The 23,145-nt window shown below is 45.2% G+C and overlaps 1 protein-coding gene across 3 annotated transcripts in view; it reads left to right on the top strand.

The window, feature by feature from the left end:
• NSMCE1 (NSE1 homolog, SMC5-SMC6 complex component) overlaps window positions 1–23,145 on the top strand; it is a 46,470-nt gene that overhangs the window by 10,448 nt on the left and 12,877 nt on the right. For 2 of the 3 annotated variants that reach the window (XM_068246888.1, XM_068246887.1), the window contains exons 2-6: window positions 8,964–9,083; window positions 9,224–9,342; window positions 10,866–10,943; window positions 15,009–15,155; window positions 17,793–17,909. In XM_068246888.1, the coding sequence (XP_068102989.1) occupies window positions 8,972–9,083; window positions 9,224–9,342; window positions 10,866–10,943; window positions 15,009–15,155; window positions 17,793–17,909 (573 nt within the window). In that variant the 5' untranslated portion in view covers window positions 8,964–8,971. The remainder of the gene's footprint in view (window positions 1–8,963; window positions 9,084–9,223; window positions 9,343–10,865; window positions 10,944–15,008; window positions 15,156–17,792; window positions 17,910–23,145) is intronic. The other variant, XM_068246890.1, reaches the window with a different exon arrangement.

The raw sequence follows: 23,145 nt of genomic DNA, 5'->3' as shown, positions 1-23,145 counted from the left end.
CTATTTTTAAGTGCTGAAAGAGGGCCACACTTGTGTAATAATTGTCCACATAAAGATGGTACCCCTTCTGGAACAAGGGTGACACCAAGTCCCACACAACCTTTCCACTGCTCCCCAGGTAGTCAGTGCATCCGACCGGCTCCAATTTTGAGTCTTTTCCCTCATAGACCCTAAAATAAGATGTATAGCCTGTGGCCCTTTCACAGAGCTTATACAGTTCACCCCATACCGGGCGCGCTTGCTTGGGATGTACTGTTTGATGCGAAGGCGCCCGGTAAAACGTATGAGAGACTCAAATACGCAGATGTCCTGTTCAGGTTTATAAGCATCTGCAAATCTGGATGACAGGTGGTCTATGAGGTGCCGAATTTTGTGGAGCCGGTCAAAAGCAGGGTGGTCACTTCGATGACAGGTTTCGTTGATATTGACGTGCAGGAAGCGCAGGATGTTCTCAAATCGTGTCCTGGACATGGCAGCAGAGTACAGGGGAACATGACATGCTGGGTCTGTAGACCAATAAGACCACAAGACATTCTGCTTTAATAGTCCCGTGTGAAGGAGAAGGCCCAAAAAAATGTTAACTTCGGAAACTTGGACTGGTTTCCACCGAAAAGGCTGGGCAAGGAACTTTTCCGGATTGGCGGTTATGTATTGTGTGGCCTTACGGTTGGTCCCTGCCACGATTAAGTCTAAGAGATCCTGGGTGAAGAACAGATAGAAAAAGTCTAGGGCCGATCCTAGATTCTGTCTCCACCTGGACTCCAGACTGGGCGGTGAAAGGGGGGGAAGTACGGGTGCAGCGAAATCAGGGGATTGCCAATTGGGATTTGCCAGCACCTCTGGTAAACTAGGGGTAGTATGGGCCCGTCTTCTTGGTGGCTGTGACTGGGATCTTACTGCACGTGTCACCGAACCAGTTTCAACTTCCAAGCTGGTCAGTGAGCCACTGCTCAATTCAGGTTTAAACTCTGACCCGAAAGATTCGTCGAATGAGGCGTCCCAATCGTCCTCATCCGACTGGGCCATGTACCTGAAAACCTCATCATCGGAATAACCCTTTCTTGCCATGGTGGACTGCTAAATTTAGGGGGTATTCCTCTGAGACTACCCAGAAAAAAAGAGCACCTACCTAGCAAAAGGAGTATTTGAGAGGTAGAAAGCTGTGGTCACTGAGATTTGATTAAAATAAAAACTGATGTTTACAGTGCCACAGCTATTGTACAGCGTTTTTTGCAGTGATCAGAAAAAAATAAATTTCTGTCACTGCGGTGGGGCAGGCTGAATGCAAGTGCAGGCGAACGATCAGGCCTGATCGGGCAAACACTGCGTTTTTTTGTGGATCCTAGTGACCCTAATTTTGATCTGACTGCGATCAGTAACGATCATTTACAGATACTATATAGTACCAATGTTGATTAGCGACAGTGATGACGCTAATTAGTGACTGTGGTGCAGTGGGCTGAGCACTAACTGACACTTGCAAAGGGGCCTAGCTAACTGGCCTAACTGCTAACACTAGTGATACTAAAAAGTGACAGTTTTCACTGATCACTGTTTTTAGATCACTAGGATAGTGACGGGGGTGGTGGTGAGTGGGGAATCAGAGGCAATCAGAAACAATCAAAGGCAATCACAGGGCAATCAAACCAATCACGGGACAATCAAAGCCGATCACAGGGCAATCACGGGACAATCAAAGCCAATCACGGGACAATCAAATACAATTACAGCAGCACAATCAAATACGATGTCAGCACAATCAAATACAATTACAGCACAATCAAATACAATGCACTGGGAAGGTGATTGGGGCGGGGGGGGGGGGGGGGAATTGAGGGCGATCTGAGGGTGAGGGAGGTTGATTAGGTGCCCGCACAGGGCAGACTGGGTCCTGATTTGATGGGTGGCAGACACAGGGTGTGACGATGGGAGATCAGTGAGGGATTACAGGGGAGAATAGATGTAAACAATGCACTGGGGAGGTTATCAGGAGTAGGGGGTCTGAGGGCAATCTGAGGTTCTGGGTGGGTAATCAGGTGCCCCCAAGGGACAGTTTAGGGTGTGCTCTGATGGGTGGTGGTGACAAGGGGTGATAGATGGGTGATAGACAGGTGATCAGTGGGTAAGGCAGCTGTATTCAAATGTATACAGTATACAGGGGGCTGGTCTGGGGGGATCTGAGGGTAGGGGGGTGATCAGGGGATCCTAGGGGGCAGTTAGGGACCTAATCTAGGGGATAGTGTCGCTAGATAGTGGCAGGGGGTGATTGATAGGTTTATAGTGGGGTGCTTGGGTGTAAACACTCGTGTGCTGGGGTGGTCAGGGGGGGTTCTGAGGGCTGGGGTGGGCGATCAGGGGGGTCTGGGTGGGCTAAAGTGTGGTTTTTTTTTTTTGTTTTGTTTTTTTACTTGCGAGTGGGCTGCCGTCCTCTCTGATGGTCGCACGACGAGTGACCATCAGCGGAGGAGGCAGCCAGTATAATACACTTTGTTACAATAACAAAGTGTATTATACGCATGTCATTGGCCGATCGCGCCTGTTTGAAACCCGCCGGCGCTGCTAATTGGCCGGCGGGTTACGGCACAGAGTGGGCGGGACCAGTTGCCGGCGGTTGATCGCGTCATTGCTGACGCAATCTCCACCTAACCACGCCTGCCGCTGCCACTGCCGATGGGCGTATTGCGGTCATTCAGGCCCAGTACTTGCCGCCGCCCATCGGCTGTGGGCGGTCGGCAAGTGGTTAATGTTATTCAAATGCTCTCCTATTCGTGTGCCTAGATCTCTTCCCGATATATAGCTTACCATAGGGGCACACAATTTAATATATCACCTTTGTAGTGGTGCATGTTATATATTCTCTAATTTTATATTCCTTCGTTCCAGAACTATCCAAAAAGGAATCCCCTTCAGCCACATATCTACAATGTGAACAGTTTAAACACTTGTACATGCCTCTTCGTGGGTTTGAAAGCACTGAACTTTTTTCTAGAGACACTATGGAGAAACAGAGGAACATAATCTGTTTGTACAGGATTTAAAATTGGTGCTGACAAGAAATTATTTTGAATTTAATGGTGAATACTATCAGCAGTTGAGGGGCGTGGCCATGGGGGCGGCATGCTCTCCGGCTTACGCATGCCTGCACCTGGGTATGTGGGAGTTGGAGGATGTGTATGGCATACGGGAGTTTGGGTAGGGTGTTGCCCTGTGGCTGCGCTTTGATGATGTATTAATGATTTGGAAAGGTAATAGGGAAAGCTTGAGTAGATTTGTGAGTAGGTTGAATGACAATCAAATAAATATTTTCGGACCCTGGAACTATGATGAAAACCAAATAACTTTTTGGGTTTTGAAGTTGTTTAAAGAGCAACTATTAGCCTGGAATGCCTGGGAAAAAAAACACATATGCAGGTAGATAATTACATGCTCTACTTACACAGCAGATGTGTTGTACTGTCCACGTCTTGATTTCAAAAATGTAAAACATTGTAAATGAGGAGAATGCTGATTGTGGCAGGGGCCATCTTGGTCCCACAGGCTGAAACGTTCCCCCTCCAAATCCCTTCTCCTCCCGTCTCCTTCCCGTACAATTACTGAGCATAGCGGGGAGGAATAAAGGTGGTGCACACAGACTCGCCTACTAATGGTTCCAAGCGCTGGAGTTCCCATCTATAATCTCTGCACTACCACCAGGGGTAGTGCAGAGAGTATAGATGGGAACTCCAGCGCCTGGAACCATTGGTAGGTGTGTCTCTGTGCACTACCTTTATTCCTCCCCGCTGTGCTCAGTAATAGTGCGGGGAGGAGGCAGATGCGGCTGGAGTTGAGGGGGCAGGCATGGCACACTAAAGGAGGGGGGCCGAGGACAGGTGCTGGCCCCCTTCCCTGCATTGTAGCAGCTGGCTGCCTGCGACCACTGAAGGAGACAAGGCGGCCAATCCACAGACAAGGAGAGGTGTGGGCGAGGAGAATGGGAGGGATAGAGTTAGTATGCACTGCAACTTCTCTTCTGAGGCCGTGCGTACGCTGTAAGAGCCTGGGGGCATAGGGGAAAGATAAATTACTGACAAAAAAGTGAGATTGATTTTAAGCTTTTCTATTGCCTGGATAGCATCAATTTTCCATATTTAACAGCTTCTAGTAGAGAACTTTTATTGATTTTATGCCTAACCATTACTCAAAATAATCAGCTAATGTCAAGCACTTATAGAAAACAAAGTACAGGAAATATGCTGCTGCATGCTCATAGCCACCATATGGGATGCCAAATCAAAGCTGTACCTATTGGGGAATTTTTAAGAACAAGGCGAAATTGTGCTACTGTAGAATTATACAAAGAGACTAAGAACTTAAGAAAAAGATTGAAGGAAAGGGGTTATTCCTCTAGATTAATTAGTAAAGCATACATAAGGGATGCAGACCAAGGAGGATGCCAATTCTCCAGATAAGGCACACAAAAGCTTGCTTAGCCTTTTTTAATGTTTATCTGGACAAAGAAGACTTCTGGTTTTCTGTGTTATGGTCAGATAAAACAGAAATTGAATTGTTTGATCACAATGTTTCCATTTGGCGTAAAAAAGAAGCCTTCAACCCAAAGAACACCATTCCCACTGTCAAACATGCTGGTAGGAACCTAATGCTTTGGGGTTGTGGTGTGTGTGTTTTTTGTTTTTTCAGCCAATGGACCAGGGAACCTAATCACAGTAAACGGCACCATGAAAAAAAGGGCCCGTTTCCACTAGTGCGGTGCGGAATCGCCGCATATCACCGTTGACAAAATCGCATGCGTTTTTGCCGCGATTTCACATAGGCAGGGTATATGCGATTTTAACTGCCTGTGTCAATTTACATTACTTTCAATGCGAAATCGCGGGAAAAAACGCATGCCAAAAAACGCATGCGATTTCCCTATTAAATACATTACCTGTGAATCGCCTGCATTCCACACGCAGGCGAATTCTGCAGGGTCTACCGTGCAGAAAAATCCTGCACATAAAAACGCAAATGAAAACTGACAAGTGGAAACCGTCCCATCCACTTGTATTGCCTATGCGAATCCGCATGCGTTGTCTGCATGCGAATTCGCGCTAGTGGAGAAACGTTGCCACCAATGGACATTTCAGCATGACTATGACCCAAAACACACAGTAAAAGTGGTGAAGAAATGGTTAGCAGACATTAACATTTTGGAGTGGCACAGCTAGAGTCCTGACTTAAATCCAAATGAGAATCTGTGGAGGGAGCTAAAGATCAGGGTGATGGCAAGAAGACCCTCCAACATGAAAGATTTGGAGCTCCTTGCTAAAAATGAATGGGCAAAAATACCCGTGGAGAAATGCAAAAAGCTGGTCTGCCATTATAGGAAGCGTTTGATTGCTGTAATAGCTAATAAAGGCTTTTCTATTGATTATCGAGAAGGGTATGAATAACTTTTGGACTGGACACTTTTTGCCCATATGTAAATAAAAGCTGAGAAATGAATGTTGTTTTCCACAATAATTCCTCTTGTACATCGTCTCATTATGTTTTGGGAGACACCTATGTCATTTCCCGTCAAAAACGTACTTGCTGGTTGAATAAAAGTAATTTTAGGTCAAAATTTGCCAGGGGTATGAATAATTATGGGCAGCACTGTATAAGTGAAATAGAACAATGACCAGACAATGATCATTATACAGTCTTTATTCAACTTCAAGCTTCAGGCAGGAAATAACGTGACAGGGTAGGATTCCCCAACAGATTTATTTAAGTATTTACAGTAAATAGCGCTGGCATATTACGCAGCGCTGTACAGAGTATATTGTCTTGTAACTAACTGTCCCTCAGAGGAGCTCTAGTCCCTACCATAGTTTTGTCTATGTATTGTGTACTGTATGTACTGTAGTCTAGGGCCAATTTAAGGGTAATCCAGTTAACTTATCTGCATTTTTGAGATGTGGGAGGAAACCCAGACTAGTTTGGAGTCTTGGGGTTACTTGGAGGGAGCTGAATTGTGATATGGGGTACTTGGGTTCAAGAAAAAAAGTAGAGCAACACTAATTAGTGTACTCTCCACCTTCCCCCAGATCCAGCCTATCAAGCATATGGGATGGCTCACTGACCTTACACTTCTGTAGCATTGATGGAGAGATTGCTCTGTGCTGCTGGGGTCATTGGATAAAGTACAACAGATTCTCATAGTAGCCCTTCATGCTGCCCCATACCATTTATTATGAATCGGTTTGATACATATTTTTCTTTCTATATTCGTTGCTTACTGCAATTTCTAGCTAAACTATTCGCCAGCAGGTGGCAATATAAACCCCCTTTTTTCAAATTAATCGGCTTCCCTGCAGCCAAAGAATAACATTTTTTTTTTTTTTTATCCGGTCCCAAAACAGAGCCACGGATACGTTTTTATAGCAAATGTGAACCGGCCCTTAAACAGTTCTGTAGGAAGAGCCTGGGCTGATAGGTTGCCATGGGCAACCACTTGCTGAGGCATGACCTAACCGCTGATCACAGCTATTATCGTGGACACCTATGGCAGTGCCAAAATTTTCCTGGCTCCTACTATATGTAGCTGCCTCTTGGATTTAGCAGTGAAGACGTGTTAAGTGAGCTATAAGTGTGAATCTCTGCCCACCGCAGACCTGGCGCCAATGTTTAATGGAAAGGGGATGGGGTGCAACCACATAGTTGTAATAAGGGGGACACAGAATCTACACTAATTAAAGGGGTTGTGTGGATAGCAAAAAAAACAAAAACAGACACTTACCTGGGGCTTCTATCGGCCTCCTGTAGCTGTCATGTCCTGCGCCGTCCTATGATCCTCCGTTCCCCGCCGCCAGCACCGATCAATTATTCGTTTAACAAGAGGAATAGTGCACGCTCCCGCTTGCGTCTTCGGGAGCTTACTACACAGGCGCAGTACGAGGTTTTCTCGTATTGTGCCCGTGCAGTAAGCTCCCGGCGATGGGAGCGAGCACCCGCACGGCCGCGCAGCCGCAGTCTCGCTAAAGGACTATTCAGACAGAGACCGGCGGCAGGGAATAGATGATCAGAGGACGGCGCGGGACATGACAGCTTCAGAGGGCCGATAAAAGCCCCAGGTAAGTGTCTTTTTGTTTCTTTTTAGTATTTAAATAACTCCTGGCTCAGGGGCTATAGTATATTATCGAAATAGGCGTTGTTCAGTTGGAATCCACATGATTGATGAATTTTTCATACGGGGACCTCACGATTGGTGTATTTAGCATCTGGGGTTTTCATGATTACAGAATTTATTTGGGGCCTCATGATTGCTGAATTACATCTGAAGCCTTATGATTGCTGTATTTGTCATTGGGGACCTTGTGATTGCTGCATTAATCTGAGTGCCTCATAATTGCAGCATTTGTATTATTATAGCAGGTGAGGAAAAAAAAAATAAGGATGCATAGTATGAGTGGACTAAATTCTGAAAGCACACCCGAACTAAAAATAATATTCAGAGCTGGTCATACCTGTGGGTTCTTCAGTGCCCCCATTACCTCAGTTGCCTTTAAACTTTGCTGACCTCCCCTCCATATTTATGCTTTACCCCTGTTCAAAGCTCCGAGTCCCGTTGGAACAAGGGTGCATGCTCTGTCCTCTATTCATTCCCCCTTCAATCACACTCCCAAACAGCTGTGCACAGCAGCCGAGGCTGGGAGAATTCTGGGTACCCAGGGTTCAGATACATTTGTAAATACAAATGTACAAAGCGCTCCTGGCTGAGGCTCCAGCACACAACTATGGGGGGAGCATGCACGAAGAGGAGGAAAACATGAAGATTGAGGGGAGGCCAGCTGACCTGAGGGAACACGGAAGTTATGGGGGCACTGAAGAACCACCCGGTACAGCCAGCTCTGATATTGATTTTTAGTTCACATGTGTTTTAAAACAGGAAATGTAAAAGTGGTATTATTCTTATTTATAACCGCAATAGTGGTACAACAAAGCCAGTGTTCTCCCCAGGCTCTTGTAGCCGGTTGCTCCACCCGGCTAGTTTTGGTGAGCACCCAGCTATCATTGGTTCACCTTCTCCTATGCTGTAAGCTGTGCACAGAAGCACTGGCCCTGCATTTTCTCATCTCGCCCCACCCGGCTACTTTTTCATGCCACCCAGGTTGTCTTTATTAGTGCTGGTAAGTTATATATTTGGATTTTTATGTGTTCACCTGACACACTTGAGCAATAGCACATTCTCCCATGTATATGATTTTAGACAACACACTCACATAAAATAAAAAGCTAAAACAGAGATCATAAGCTACCTCCTTAGCTTCCCAAAATCTGGTGGTGTACGGTGGTCCTTTAAACTATGCTGTTAGAAATAGCAGTACCTTTCCTGCAGGGTCTTTATGGCCAGTGACGTCCCTTCGGGCCCATTCACACTTAAAAGTGGCAGTTTCGCTTGGGTCATTTTAGCGCGGTAAAATCACTGTACACTCGCATAAGCACTGTAATGCAGTCACTCCAGAATCGCGAGAAAATGCTGCAGGCAACACGTTTTGCGATTGCCATTAATCGGGAAACGCCCGTGATCGGCAGCAATCGCGGCAGTGAGATCACTGCCATATGGTTACAATTGTGGTAACTCTTTAAAAAGCGCTAGCGCTTTGGCAGCTATCGGGAATCACCCACTAATCGGAGTAGTGTGAATCCAGTAGGGGCTCCAAATTGTTCAGCTAGACTATTTAGGAAAATGGCTGAATTACTTAATACAACTTCCCTGCAGACTCCTTATCAAACACTGCGTACATTTTCAATGTAAGCCATTTTTTCTGAGTCCCCAAGAAGACTGGTCAGGGATGAATGGGACCACCAACTGCTTCTGGGGCGCTACAGGTATTGCTTTGTTCTGGCAGATTGTTGTATTTTAGATATCTGTAAATGAATGTGTAGAATGAGATTTGTTTGTGAATATCTTTCTACATCTTCAGCTTTTTTTCTGATTTCAGAGAAGAAAATGGCTCTTGATGAAAGTCACCAGCGATTTCTTCAAGTGATAATGTCCCATGGGATACTGGAATATTCTGCTGCAAAAACTTTGCATAAGCACTGCTGTGAAGTGCACAAAGGTTAGTGCATGATTGGTAATGAGATATTTTTGTAGTTTTGTTTTGTGTACCTTGATAGCCGAAAACATTTAGGGGCCTGAACAAAACTCATTCCTTGTCTTTTGATGCATGATGTTTTTTTTTGTGTTCATTATATTCAGCCAACTATGTAGACAAGTTGGATGACTTTGTTGGTGTCATCAACAAACATCTGCAGCCAGTCTTCATGCAGATTAGGAAAGGCACAGATGAAAATAATGAGAAAACCTACTACGCTCTGGTAGGTATAGTTTTCACTTTTTAAACATTTCCACAAAAATCCCCTTTTCCCTCGAGCCTCTGTTGTTGTCGTTGTTGTACAGGTGTGCATTGAGTCTTTCTGAACATATTTTATTTTTCCGTTTTCCAAGTAACATTTGTACTTAACCTCCTTAGCGGTATGCCCGACACTGTGTCGGGCATACCGCTCTGTGTCCCCAGGAGTCCCCCGTGCAGAAAAAAAAATGGATCCAATGAATTCCTGTGCAATAAGATTTCTTAATGTAAAGAAATTGCAATCTGGCCTAGAGTTTCTTGTTACTGCCTAGCTGTACTACACCCACACCTCCAACAAGCATCACTGATATTTTTGGAAAATTTTGAAATGTTTACAGGCGTATAATAAATTTGATGGAAGCATTGTACCCTTTGCATACTTGATGCAGGAAGTACTTACTTTAAAGTGTACCAGAGCTGAATCTATTAAAGTGTTATACATACCTGGGGCTTCCTCCATCCCCATCCGCTCTCATCGCTCCCACGCTGCTGTCCTCTGCTGTCTGCAGATTTGGGAACCGGAACCCTTCACTTATGTCAGTCGGAGCCAACGCAGGAGAAGTGCGCCCTCTGCATATCTCTCCAGCGGTGGCTGGAGAGATGCACAAACCACACACTTCACTTACATCAGACTGGCTCTGGCTGACGGAAATGACAGGACACGATACCAAAGCTTCGGGCAGCAGAGGACGGCGGCGTGGGAGCGATTCGTGGGGATGGAGGACTCCCCAGGTACGTATAACGCTTTTTAATAGATTCAGCTTTGAGTCCCTCTCACCATTTGAGAACCGGCCACCTAACCCCCCCCCCCCCCCCCCCCTTTAAGCACCAGGCAATTTTTGCATGTGGGGGTCATGTTTTGGGGGGTCAGGCAGCCGGATCCCCAGTTCTGTATGCTGGGCTGTGTCCCCCCACCCCCACCCCCACCCCCCGTATGCAGCAGCATTTACTCACCTACCAGGCTCCAGCGATGAGCCGCAGTGGACCCCTCTGCTCCGGCCGGCATCTCTGCTCCTACTGCCGCTCAGTTCCGGGTCGTAGCTTGATGACATCATCACGCCAGGACCCATCGCTAACGTCAGAGGGAGCAGAGATGCTGTCAAGAGCGGTGGGGAGCGCCGATCGTTGCAGGAATGGCAGGGAGGTGAGTGGATTCTCTTCTTTCCCCCTTACCGCCGCAGCTATTACTTGTGATCACTACGATCCGCCGGCAATCGTAGTGATCAGCAGCCATACGCTACGGCTGCTGATCACTGAGGGGAGATGTCAGCTGTCATATGACAGCTTAATCTCCCCTCTCGGATGCGCACGAATGCGGCGGAGCGGTAATGGTGGGCGGCATAGATCCTACACCGCATCAGGCTAGAACAGCCACAAGTGCGGCGTAGGATCTCCATATAGGTGGTCTGGAAAAGGTTAAACACTAATTTATATGTAATTCACTTTTTCAAAAATAGTCTTTTTATACACTACTTTCTTGATCATTAGGTTAACCTTGCAGAAAATGATGTTGCAAAAATGTCTTTGGATTATGCAGAGAATGAGCTGGAATTGTTCAGAAAAACAGTAAGATCTTCTTTTGTACTATTTTCCCTTATTGCACCCTTTTATTTTCAAGGATGATAAAGTGCCAGATTATAGCTCTGGAAGTACTCCACCCAATGCACGATGAGGGTAGATAAAAATGGGTATAATGTCCAGAATTAAAGTCAAGGGGAATCGAAAAAAAAAAAGACAGATACTTGCCTAAGGAGAGGGAAGGCTCTAGGTCCTATAGAGCCTTCCTGGCTCCCGAAGACTTACGAAGTCCCCTCTCGCGCATGCACAGTGCGGAGCACCGGGAGGACTCTGCTCCGGAAGACCTCCAAAGTCCCTGGCGGGGGAATTAAAACCAGGGAGCTGCTGCTGCAACAATGCTCACGGATTCTGGTTAGGTTTTGTTTTTTTCTAATACTTCTGACATTTTTTTGGTATCTAGGAGCAGCACTTCCTACTCTAGCTTTTAAACAGCAGCTTCCAAGAACCCAGAGCAGCCTGATAACCAGTCTGTCTCATCTTTGTAACTCATGCCTGGTTTTCTGTTCAGGCATCGGTGATGATACCCTGACACTGGATACATGCCCCGGTCTAAAAAGCTCCCTAGCCGCTTTCCCGCGTCCTCAGTGTACGGCTCCAAGTGTGTTACCTGACCTGCATCGGGTCACATGACCAGCTGGAACTGTGCACCGATGCCAAAAAGCCACTAGGAGCTACAGAACATCACTGGAGGATTGCTGAGTATATTAACGTTGCTGCCCCCCCCCCCCCCCCCCCCCCCAAAAAAAAAACACAAAAAAGTCCCTGTTATCCCCTCAGGCATGCTGGTTAGTTGAGATTTCCATCTGGTTGCCAGAGTTGTCTATAACGGAGACTTTGCTGTTTTAATCTACAAAGAATTAAGGCTAGCTCTACCTTAAAGTGGACCCAAATTAAAAATACAAGATTTCAGAAATAAAATCTATTTTCTAAATTCTATTGATAAATAGCAGCCTTTTTTCAGCTGCATGATGACAAATCTAAAAAATGTTACATTTATTGGAGGAACCCTTCCCTTCCTTTCAAATTGCCGGGATTTTTCCGGCAAACTGGTGGAGTAGATGGTGTCCGGCAATGAAGGAATTGCTAATGGCTGCCCCCAGTATAACCCTAGCTATAAAAAGAGAAGGGTGAAAAGCATGCACTGAAATGCTCATAGGTTTGAAGGAGTGTTTATTTATCTTTGTATGTGTCAGAGTGGTGCAACTAAATATTTTTAATTAAAAAAGTTTGGTTTGGGTCCGCTTTAAGTGCACTAGGAAATGTGTTCAAATGCATTTGTCAGTGTGTTGTTGTGCATTTCCACACGTTTCTATGCACTTGTTTTTTCTGCATTGTCAAACCACTGTGACGTGATGTAGAGGTAGGTCTGCACGATATATTGTTTTAAATCGATATTGTGATATCACCAGACAGTGGTGATTTTTTTTTTTTCCATGCGTACAATTTATGCATGCAGGTTTTTTTAAGCGTTCCATGCGTAGAATTTTGTGTTGGCCGCGCGGCACGCTTCCTCTTTCCGGCTGGAAGGAGTCAGAGCAGTAGTAATTAGTGTAATGCGGCCAGCACGTTGCTTGTGGGGGAGAAGGATCTGCACATCACACTCCTGTTCTACATTCTGCACCCTGTCTCCCGTGGTCACATTGTGTACTGTACATTTGCTCACTACCCAGGATCCGTTCTCTCCACTGTCCTGTCGAGCAAACATGGATCACCACCACTGCCCAGTAAGTGGCTACTGCCCAGGATCCGCTGTTACTCAGCTTTGCATTTACTAATAGCTGCTATTTGTTTTGATTAACAATGTAGTAAACTTTATAAACGTGACAGAAAATGTATCAATTTGATAGTATGTCATTTTCTGTCAATGCATGTTTGTAAATGTTACTGTACATTGTGAATTTAATGCTTGATTTGAATAAAATCGTGAAAAAAATCGAAATCACAATTTTTGACAAAAAATTGCAATTCAATTTTTCCTAAAATCGTGCAGGCCTACATAGAGGGGATGAAAACCAGCTGATTCATGAGGCTTATCTGCATGATCCATACGCTGAAACGCATGTAGCTTGCATTACTATTCGCTGCAGTGCATTTTAAGCACTCCCAACTTGTTGAAATGCTCAGCAACGCACTGCTGTACTGTGATTGTTAAAATGAGTCTACGGACTTAACTGAAGTCATGTTCAGTAAAATTGACAGTTTTGTAACAACTCCTTTCATTCTTTTTGTGCTGTATAACCTGTACAGACTCTTGAAGTTTCCATAGTCTCTGTTATGAGGTGGCTTAAAGAGAAACTCTGACCAAGAATTGAACTTTATCCCAATCAGTAGCTGATACCCCCTTTTACATGAGAAATCCATTCCTTTTCACAAACAGACCATCAGGGGGTGCTGTATGGCTGATATTGTGGTGAAACCCCTCCCAGAAGCTCTGAGTACCGTGGTACTTCTGGCAGTTTCCTGTCTGTGAACCTTGTTGCATTGTGGGAAATAGCGGTTTACAGCCGTTTCCAGCTGCCAAAAAAAAAGCATGCAGCAGCTACATCACCTGCCAACAGTAAAAATGGCACCATGTGATAAATGTCAGAATGTGAATCAGGGATTTAAAAGATTTTACAACGGGCAAACACTGACTAAATCATTTATACATAATTATTGTAAAAATGAAGCACTTTTTTTATTACATTATTTTCACTGGAGTTCCTTTTTAAGGCCTCTTTCACACCAAGACGTTGCATTTTAGGGGACGTTAAGGTCGCATAACGTACCCCTAACGCAACGCTTGGTGGTGTTGGAGGTGGACGCCAGAGTGAGCCGCGTTGTGCGACTGTTGGTGTTCCTTTTTTGTCTGATGCTCTGCGGGGACCACGTGATCGGAACACTCCGCATCACGTGGTCCCGCCAGCCAATCAGCGGCCGCTCCAGGAAGTAAACACTGCAGTAGTGATGGGAAGTCCGGCTCTTTTCAATGAATCGATTCATTGAAAAGAGCCGGACTTCATATCTCTACTGTTCAGAATCGATTCAGAGGCAGAGCAGCAGGACTCAACCTAGTAATGGGAAGTACGGCTCTTTTCAATGAATCGATTCTGAACAGTAGTGATAGAAAGTCTGACTCTTTTCAATGAATCGATTCAATGAATTGAGCCGAACTTTCCATCACTACTGCAGTGCAGTGAATATTAATTAGCCATGTGGCTAACAATATCGGACTCTCCCCTCCTCCTCTCCTGCTCAAAAAAACCCCACACAATACTGAGCATGTGCAAACAGTCTGCTGCACTTTCAAATAACGTGCAGTGTTACAATGTAACGCAACATGGGCACTGTGAACAGCCCATTGATTTTTTATTTTTTTTTTCATTACTGTGAGCTGGGCTGCTTTACAGGCTGCTCTAACGTGCGCCTGTAAAGTCCCAATGTGAAAGCAGCCTTAGGGATATTTCACAAACTTCTCAATTTACTTCAGAAACAGTCTGTATGCATGTTGGATTATTATGGCTCTGTACAAATTAACAAGCTGACACATCATTGCATTCCAGTGGTTCTGGAGGTGTGTTTAGCTTCTAAGGGTAATAATGGTTAATTTGCATATATTCAGCAGTGATGCACTGGGCGACATCTCAAGCTCAATCCAACCTGAATTATCGCAAATTCTTTCTTTTAAGAAAGCAAACTCTTGTTTTTCCTTAGCATTTTAGTAAGGGGGCTTTTAGGACCATTGTAGCCCCTCACACTCCAATGAGTTCTGGTTCACCATGAGCTTGCTAGTTAGTCTGTACTTCAACAGGTGTGTAGAAGTTAATATTTCTAGAGCTAGTCAGTGAGCTGCAAATAACAGCTTGCATGCAAATTGTATGGAAGTGGGCCAATCAGATTGACATACATCAGGCTTGCACACAAGCAGAAATTATTTGCATCTCCTTGACCATCTTTATTTTTTTACCAGGTTGTTTTTTCTTTTGTAATTGTAGTGCATTACCGTGTCAACTTTGCTACACAGGTGGAGCTTTTACTTCTAACACTTTTTCTTTTATGTCATGTTTTGAGCAGATGGACCTCATTGTAGACTCTGATAATGGATTTGCATCCTCAACAAACATTTTAAACCTAACTGACCAACTTCAAACAAAGAAAATAAAGAAAAAGGAAGTTGAGCAACTACTGCAGAGATTTGTGCAAGACAAGTGGCTGATTGAGGTACATTCCCTGTAACACAGGCTTCTTCCACGTGTTCTGTGGCTACAGAACAGTCAGTAGCATTATACGTAATTCACAGCTAAAATCTTTGTCTTTTATTAAGTTAGCCGTTTCCTTGTATCTGGGCTTATCTTCATATATACTGTCCAGAGGCAGGAACTACATTACCTTATTTTGATTGGTTTAATCACTTCAGGTTCTGTTTTTTTTTTTTACCTTCAACCACTTTGGTACCAGCGGTCTCTGGCCCCTTAAGGACCAGAGACTGCTGGTACGTAAAAATCGAGTCCAAACTACATCATGCCGCACGAATTTGCTGCTGATCGTGCCACTCTCGCGTTGCTGAAGCTCCTCTGCTCCTGCTCTGATAGCAGAACTATGTGACCCAAACAGAAGCCTATTTCATTGACTCCTGACCCTGTGATAAATGTGAGTCAATTAGACTGGCTCGCAGCGATCATGGAGTGCTGACCGGCTCACAGAGCTCTGCTGTCATATCGACGGCAAGATGTGTGGGCTGCAGTGGCGGGAGAGTGGCACGACCAGCGGTATCGCACGGCGGGAAGTTGAAATCTACACCCTGGCAGGAATAAGTTGCCATAAACAGGGCATAGATTTCAACTAGCATGGTCCGAAAGCAGTTAAGGTCCCTGACAATTTAGGCATTTCAGCTGTGTCGCTATTATTGATGCAGCAATAACTTCTATAATACAGTACTTATGCCATAGAATAATTTTTTAATTTCATAGTAATTCTACATAGGGCTGTGAGGTTGGTACAAAATTATCTGACTCCGACTGGTCAGTTTATGAAACCTCTGACTCCAAGTACCCAAAATTGCTCCGACTCTTCGACTCCAACTCCTTAGTCTAATACTTACCAGGTCTGTGGAGTTGGTACAAAAATCATCCGACTTTGACTCCTTAGTTTATGAAACCTCCGACTCCAGGTACCAAAATATTAATTTTTAATTTTTCATGTTTCCTAATTTTCAGATGACAAGGACTACGGTTATAAAACCCCTCAAAACACATTCTTTGGCTTGTCCTTGTTAAAATGATACCATACATGCCATAGTTCGATACTAGTATCTCCAGCCTTGTGCGTCTGTAGCAATTGGATGCGATCGATAGTGCGCACAGTTTGGCGACCCCAGTGTTTGTACAGATGCATCACTAGGCAACAGCACAGATGCATCTATACCGTGTTGGGTCTCAGAGCTGTTGCCCTAGTGATCGCTATGGGCAGCAGCCATTACAGGTGTAATAACAGATATTAAAGAGACTCTGAAGTATCAAAGTCTTTTTATTTAACAAATATGTTTAATACTTTAGCCCTAATTAAACCACCGCATCCCCATCGCTGTACGCTATCTAAATAACCCCTACCTCCCGGGGGGGGGGGGGGGGGGGCAATCCGGACAGCGCTTCTGTGTGAGGCAGGGCTATGAGCCGCAGCCCTGCCTCACACGTGTCTGTCAGCCCAAATCGCCGCCTCTCCCCCGCCTCTCTGTCTTCCTTCACTGAGGGGGGCGGGAGAGAGGCGGAGACCCGCCGCTGACAGACACGTGTGAGGCAGGGCTGCAGCTCGCAGCCCTAGCTCACACGGAAGACTAGAGGGCAGCAAGATTCACGACCAAGAAAAGTCATGGATTTTGCCAGGGGGGGGGAGGGAGGGCAAGTTAGGGGGGATTTAGATAGTTTATAGCAGCGGGAATGCGGCGGTTTAGTTAGGGCTAAAGTATTAAACATATTTGTTAAATAAAAAGCCGTTTTTTTTTTTTTTGAGACTTCAGTGTCTCTTTAACCATTTAAGGACCAGCAGTCTCTGGGCACTTAAAGACCAGAGACCGCTGGTCCAATCCCGACAGAATCCCGACGAATCGCAGCACATACCCGTCGCAACCGCCATCATCGCCGCTCGCCGGGACCCCGAGGACATAGACTCTGCCTGTCTCTATGACGGCAGAGTCATGTGAGCCGGTCAGGAGCCGCTTTCATTGGCTCCTGACCCTGTCTTTCAATGTAAGCCAATGGGAACAGCTTACATTGAAAGACAGGGCCAGGAGCCAATGAAATCGGCTCCTGACCGGCTCACATGGCTCTGCCGTCATAGAGACAGGCAGAGCCTGTGAGATGCGGCAAGAATCGTCGGGTTTGAGCGGCGCGATCGGCGGGTAGCGGCGGATGCATGCTGCGGACAGTGATTGAAATCTACGCCCTACCAGCCAAAAGCCCACCAAAACAGGGCATAGATTTCAATCACTGCGGTCCTTAAATGGTTAAGGCCAAGTATAGGTAACATAAGGGGTTAATTGGCTTGGTAGGGGTTAAAACTTCAATATAGATTTTTTTATTTATTTTTTTTTGTTAATGCGACCCTGTTAATTTCATAAACTTTTTTTATTTATATATTTTTTTTACTTTTTTTTTGGGCAACTTTATTGAATGCTTTACTTGTACAAGTGCACATGCAACGGGGGCATGCGGAAACAGCTATTAGTGCAGGACATGAAGTCTCACGTCTGGAACCTACAGAAGCACTAAACGTGAGACTTGCATCCAGAAACCATATGTGGTTAAAATACCTCTACAAGCCATGTATTCTAATCAACCAATTTTTTTCCCCTCATTATAGAAAGATGGAGAATACAGTCTTCATGCACGCTGTGTAATGGAAATGGAACATTACATTAAGAATACTTACCAAGATATAGTGAAAACTTGCAATATATGCCACAACATTGCAATACAGGTAAGTATTCTTTTTGCTTCCTTTTCTTTCCTTTTACAGTATTCATTTTTTTGTTTGTTTATGGCGTATGCCCTGTCAAGCATGTAGAAGGCAATTGCAAATATTCTTATGGTGTAGTAAACTGAAATCTGATTACTTGGTATGGGCAAATGCTTTCTGTGCATCAATGATTTTTAGATTGAACATATAGATTACTGTTGAAGTATTCCGCTTTTGTGTTCATTCCCTAGTAGTACAGTTTTTCATTACAATAAGCTCTGTTGCTGTATTCCAGTAATTGAAATGGCCTCTGTTCTATAGCTAATACCACATCCTATATATTAAAACACCTGTCCCTGAGTGCCTGCGTCCGTTGTGCCTGGGCACGTGGGCGGACTTCTGATAGAGGTGGAGGACATGCGCGCGGTCCCATCCGTGCGCGCACTGGGAACGTATAAGAATGTAACAAATGATGGTTTATTATCTCCTGATACCACAGAAAATCACAGACCTAACAGTATCCTTTATTAACCACTTCCCGACCGCCGTATATACAATTGGCGGCCGGGAAGTGGACCCCGCAAGGACCGCCGTATAGACAAATGACGGCGGTCCTTTTACGGGCATGGGCGGCGCGATCGCGTCATTCGTGCCGCGATCGGCCGCCGGCACCTGGCTCCGCCCCCCCCTCGCGCTGTAACCCGCCGGCCGTTCTGAAGCGCCGGCGGGTTACTAGCACCCGGATCGCCGCATACAAAGTGTATAATACACTTTGTAATGTATACAAAGTGTATTATACAGGCTGCCTCCTGCCCTGGTGGTCCCAGTGTCCGAGGGACCACCAGGGCAGGCTGCAGCCACCCTAGTCTGCACCCAAGCACACTGATTTTCCCCCTGCCCCCTGATCGCCCACAGCACCCCCAGACCCCTCTTTGCACCCAATCACCCCCCCTAATCACCCATCAATGACTCCCTGTCACTATCTGTCAACGCTATTTTTTTTTATGCCCTAAACTGCCCCCTGCTCCCTCCTAATCACCCCCCCACCCCTCGCCAGTGCAATATTTACATCTGTTCTTCCCTGTAATAACCCACTGATCACCTGTCAATCACCCCCTGTCACTGCCACCCATCAATCACCCCCTGTCACTGCCACCCATCAATCAGCCCCTAACCTGCCCCTTGCGGGCAATCTAATCACCCACCCACACCAATAGATCGCCCGCAGATCCGACGTCAGATCACCCCCCAAGTGCATTGTTTACATCTGTTCTCTACCCTAAACACCCACTAATTACCCATCAATCACCCCCTGTCACTGCTACCTATCAGATTAGACCCCTATCTGCCCCTAGGGCACTCAATCACCCGCCCACACCCTCAGAACGCCCCCGGTTGTTTGCGCGACCTAGTGGTCAGTGCCGTGCGCAGCAGGCTATGAGGGGGGGAGGGGGGGGGCTGGGGTGCGGCTGCATAGCTAGCATAGTTGCCCCAGTGTAGGGAGTTTAGTTGCCTCAGTATAGCCAGTATAGTGCTCCAGTATAGTTAGTATAGTGCCCCAGTATAGCTAGTATAGTGCCCCAGTATAGCTAGTATAGTGCCCCAGTATAGCTAGTATAGTGCCCCAGTATAGCCAGAATAGTGCCCCAGTATAGACAGTATAGTGCCACAGTATAGTGCCCAGGATAGCTAGTATAGTGCCCTGGTATAGCCATTATGGGTAGGTGGTGCCCCCCGCTGTTATTACCTTAACAGCTGCCGCTCTCCCTTCTCCGGCTGCTCTGTTATCCGGCAGGAAGCATGGCAGCGGCTTCCTGTAGCGGCGATATGTATCGCCGTTACTATGGTAACCGAGCCCTGCTTCCTGCGCATCACACACAGAGCAGCCGGGAGATACGCTGCTTGAATAAATACATGCGCTGGAGAGGGGAGAGCGGCCGCTGCTAAGGTAATAACAGCGGCGGCCGCGGGGATGGGCGGGAGGGGGAGAAGAGGACGGCACACCAGGCAACGTCTCGCGGCACACTAGTGTGCCGCGGAACACTGGTTGAAAAACGCTGATCTAAAAGGCCACCCTGCTTATGACCGGTTCCACAAAATTCGCCCCCTCATAGACCACCTGTCATCAAAATTTGCAGATGCTTATACCCCTGAACAGTCATTTTGAGACATTTTGGTTTCCAGACTACTCAGGGTTTTGGGCCCGTAAAATGCCAGGGCGGTATAGGAACCCCACAAGTGACCCCATTTTAGAAAAGACACCCCAAGGTATTCTGTTAGGTGTATGACGAGTTCATAGAAGATTTTATTTTTTTGTCAAAAGTTAGCAGAAATTGATTTTTGGTTTTTTTTTTCAGTGTCATTTTTCACTAACTTGTGACAAAAAATAAAATCTTCTATGAACTCGCCATACACCTAACGGGGAATACCTTGGGGTGTCTTCTTTCTAGAATGGGGTCATTTGTGGGGTTCCTATACTGCCCTGGCATTTTAGGGGCCCTAAACCGTGAGGAGTAGTCTAGAAAACAAATGCCTCAAAATAACCTGTGAATAGGACGTTGGGCCCCTTAGCGCACCTAGGCTGCAAAAAAGTGTCACACATGTGGTACCGCTGTACTCAGGAGAAGTAGTATAATGTGTTTTGGGGTGTATTTTTACACATACCCATGCTGGGTGGGAGAAATCTCTCTGTAAATGGACAATTGTGTGTAAAAAAAAAAAAATCAAACAATTGTCATTTACAGAGATATTTCTCCCACCCAGCATGGGTATGTGTAAAAATACACCCCAAAACACATTATACTACTTCTCCTGAGTACGGCAATACCACATGTGTGGCACTTTTTTGCAGCCTAACTGCGCTAAGGGGCCCAAAGTCCAATGAGCACCTTTAGGCTTTACAGGGGTGCTTACAATTTAGCACCCCCCAAAATGTCAGGACAGTGAACACACCCCACAAATGACCCCATTTTGGAAAGTAGACACTCCAAGGTATTCAGAGAGGGGCATGGTGAGTCTGTGGCAGATTTCATTTTTTTTTGTCGCAAGTTAGAAGAAATGGAAACTTTTTTTTTTTTTTTTTTTGGTCACAAAGTGTCATTTTCCGCTTACTTGTGACAAAAAATATCTTCTATGAACTCACTATGCCTCTCAGTGAATACTTTGGGATGTCTTTTTTCCAAAATGGAGTCATTTGGGGGGTATTTATACTATCCTGGAATTCTAGCCCCTCATGAAACATGTCAGGTGCTCGGAAAAGTCAGAGATGCTGGAAAATGGGAAAATTCACTTTTTGCACCATAGTTTGTAAACGCTATAACTTTTACCCAAACCAATAAATATAGGCTGAATGGGTTTTTTTTTTTTTTATCAAAAACATGTTTGTCCACATTTTTCGTGCTGCATGTATACAGAAATTTTACTTTATTTGAAAAATGTCAGCACTGAAAGTTAAAAAAAAAACTTTTTTTTTGACAAAATTCCTGTCTTTTTTGATGAATATAATAAAAAGTAAACATCGTAGCAGCAATCAAATAGCACCAAAAGAAAGCTTTATTAGTCCTCAAGTGGTCCTCAAGTGGTTAAATAGTGTATCTATAACATGCTTGAGGAGTATGTGTAAATGACTAATATATACTGTATATTCACACATACACACTTAGCTCAGACTTAGCTCAGATATTTATTTTTTACATCATAAGATGCACCTGACCATAAGGCCCAGTGCACACCGAGCGGTTTTTGGAGCGATCCGCCGGCCGCATCCGCCTATAAAAACGCTTGGCTAATGTATTGCAATGGGATGGTGCACACCAGCGGTTTGAGGTTTTTGCCAAACCGCAAACGCGCCTCCTGCTGCGCGTTTGCGGTTTTCGGAAGCGTTTTGCCCTCAATGTAAAGTATAGGAAAAACGCAAACCGCTCTGAAAAACGCTACTTCAGAGCGGTTTGCCAGGCATTTTTGTTACAGAAGCTGTTCAGTAACAGCTTTTACAGTAACAATATATGAAATCTGCTACACAAAAACTCACCCAAAACCGCTAGGTATGTTTAGAAAACCTCTCTAAACATACCTGGAATTGCTCTTAAATCAGCTCCCAAAACCGCTAGCGTATTGCGGATCTGCTAGCGGTTTTGGTGTGCACTGGGCCCATGACGTACCTAGGTTTAAAGGACAAAAAACAAGGAAATATATATATATATATATATATATATATATATATATATATATATATATATATATATATATATATATATATATATATATATATATATATATATATATATATATATATATATATTCAACCTGATGCATCCATGGTGCAGGGGTGTCTTGTGGAGCTTCTCCCTCCAAGTTCCTGAGGTTAGTGATTAGGCAGGGACTGTAATTTACATCTTCAAACAAAAGTTTTAATCCCTGTGTCTGGCCGACATCAGGTGGCCATACATCAGGCGACTTGGCAGCCAATCGACCATCCAATTTGATTATTCTAATCGAATTGGATGAAAATTGGTGCTGCCAAGTGCATGCTCGTTCGACAAAGCAACCAATTTTTGGGCGGAAATCAGTCGCATGGTCGATCACGGATGCCGCAAGATGTCGGGCCGAAGTTGGTTGGTAGGGTGTGGGGCGGTACGGTGGGCAATTTTGGAACGAGCAACAAGGTTATGAAACCCCCGCTGCTGCCGCAATGTATAAATGTGCCCCCCTGTGTGTGCATTTATACGTTACCTGTCCTGTTGCCTCTACACGATGTCCCGTAACTTCCGGGCGGCTCTCCGTACACTGGCACATATTGTCTGACGTTAGACGCTATGCGCCAGTAGCGTGTACGGAGAGCCGTCTGGAGGTTACGGACACTGTGCGGAGGCTGCTACAGGACAGGTAATGTATAAATGCACACACAGGGGGGGAACATTAATACATTGGGGGCAGCGTCTAATACGATTCCCTGAAGATTTCATGCTGAAATCGGACGGAAATCGGCCTGTAGTGTATGGGCAGCATCAACAAAGACAAATTTATCTCTAATCCTATTCGATTAGAGATAAATTTGTCTGTCGAATCTGCCCATAATCGTTAGGTCTATGGGCAGCTTAAGCCAGGAGATGAGAAAATACATTAACTACAGCTGCAAGGATAATTGTATTAACTGATACTATTTTGGAATTTCTTGTGTTAATGGAGTCTATGGCATATGCCAATGGTAATGTCAGATGTTTTGTGACCACATGTTTGGGACACCCATTGCTATTAT

The sequence above is a fragment of the Hyperolius riggenbachi genome, chromosome 7 (assembly GCF_040937935.1).
Source record: "Hyperolius riggenbachi isolate aHypRig1 chromosome 7, aHypRig1.pri, whole genome shotgun sequence".
NCBI lineage: Eukaryota > Metazoa > Chordata > Amphibia > Anura > Hyperoliidae > Hyperolius > Hyperolius riggenbachi.
This window is presented reverse-complemented; position numbering and strand designations above follow the sequence as displayed.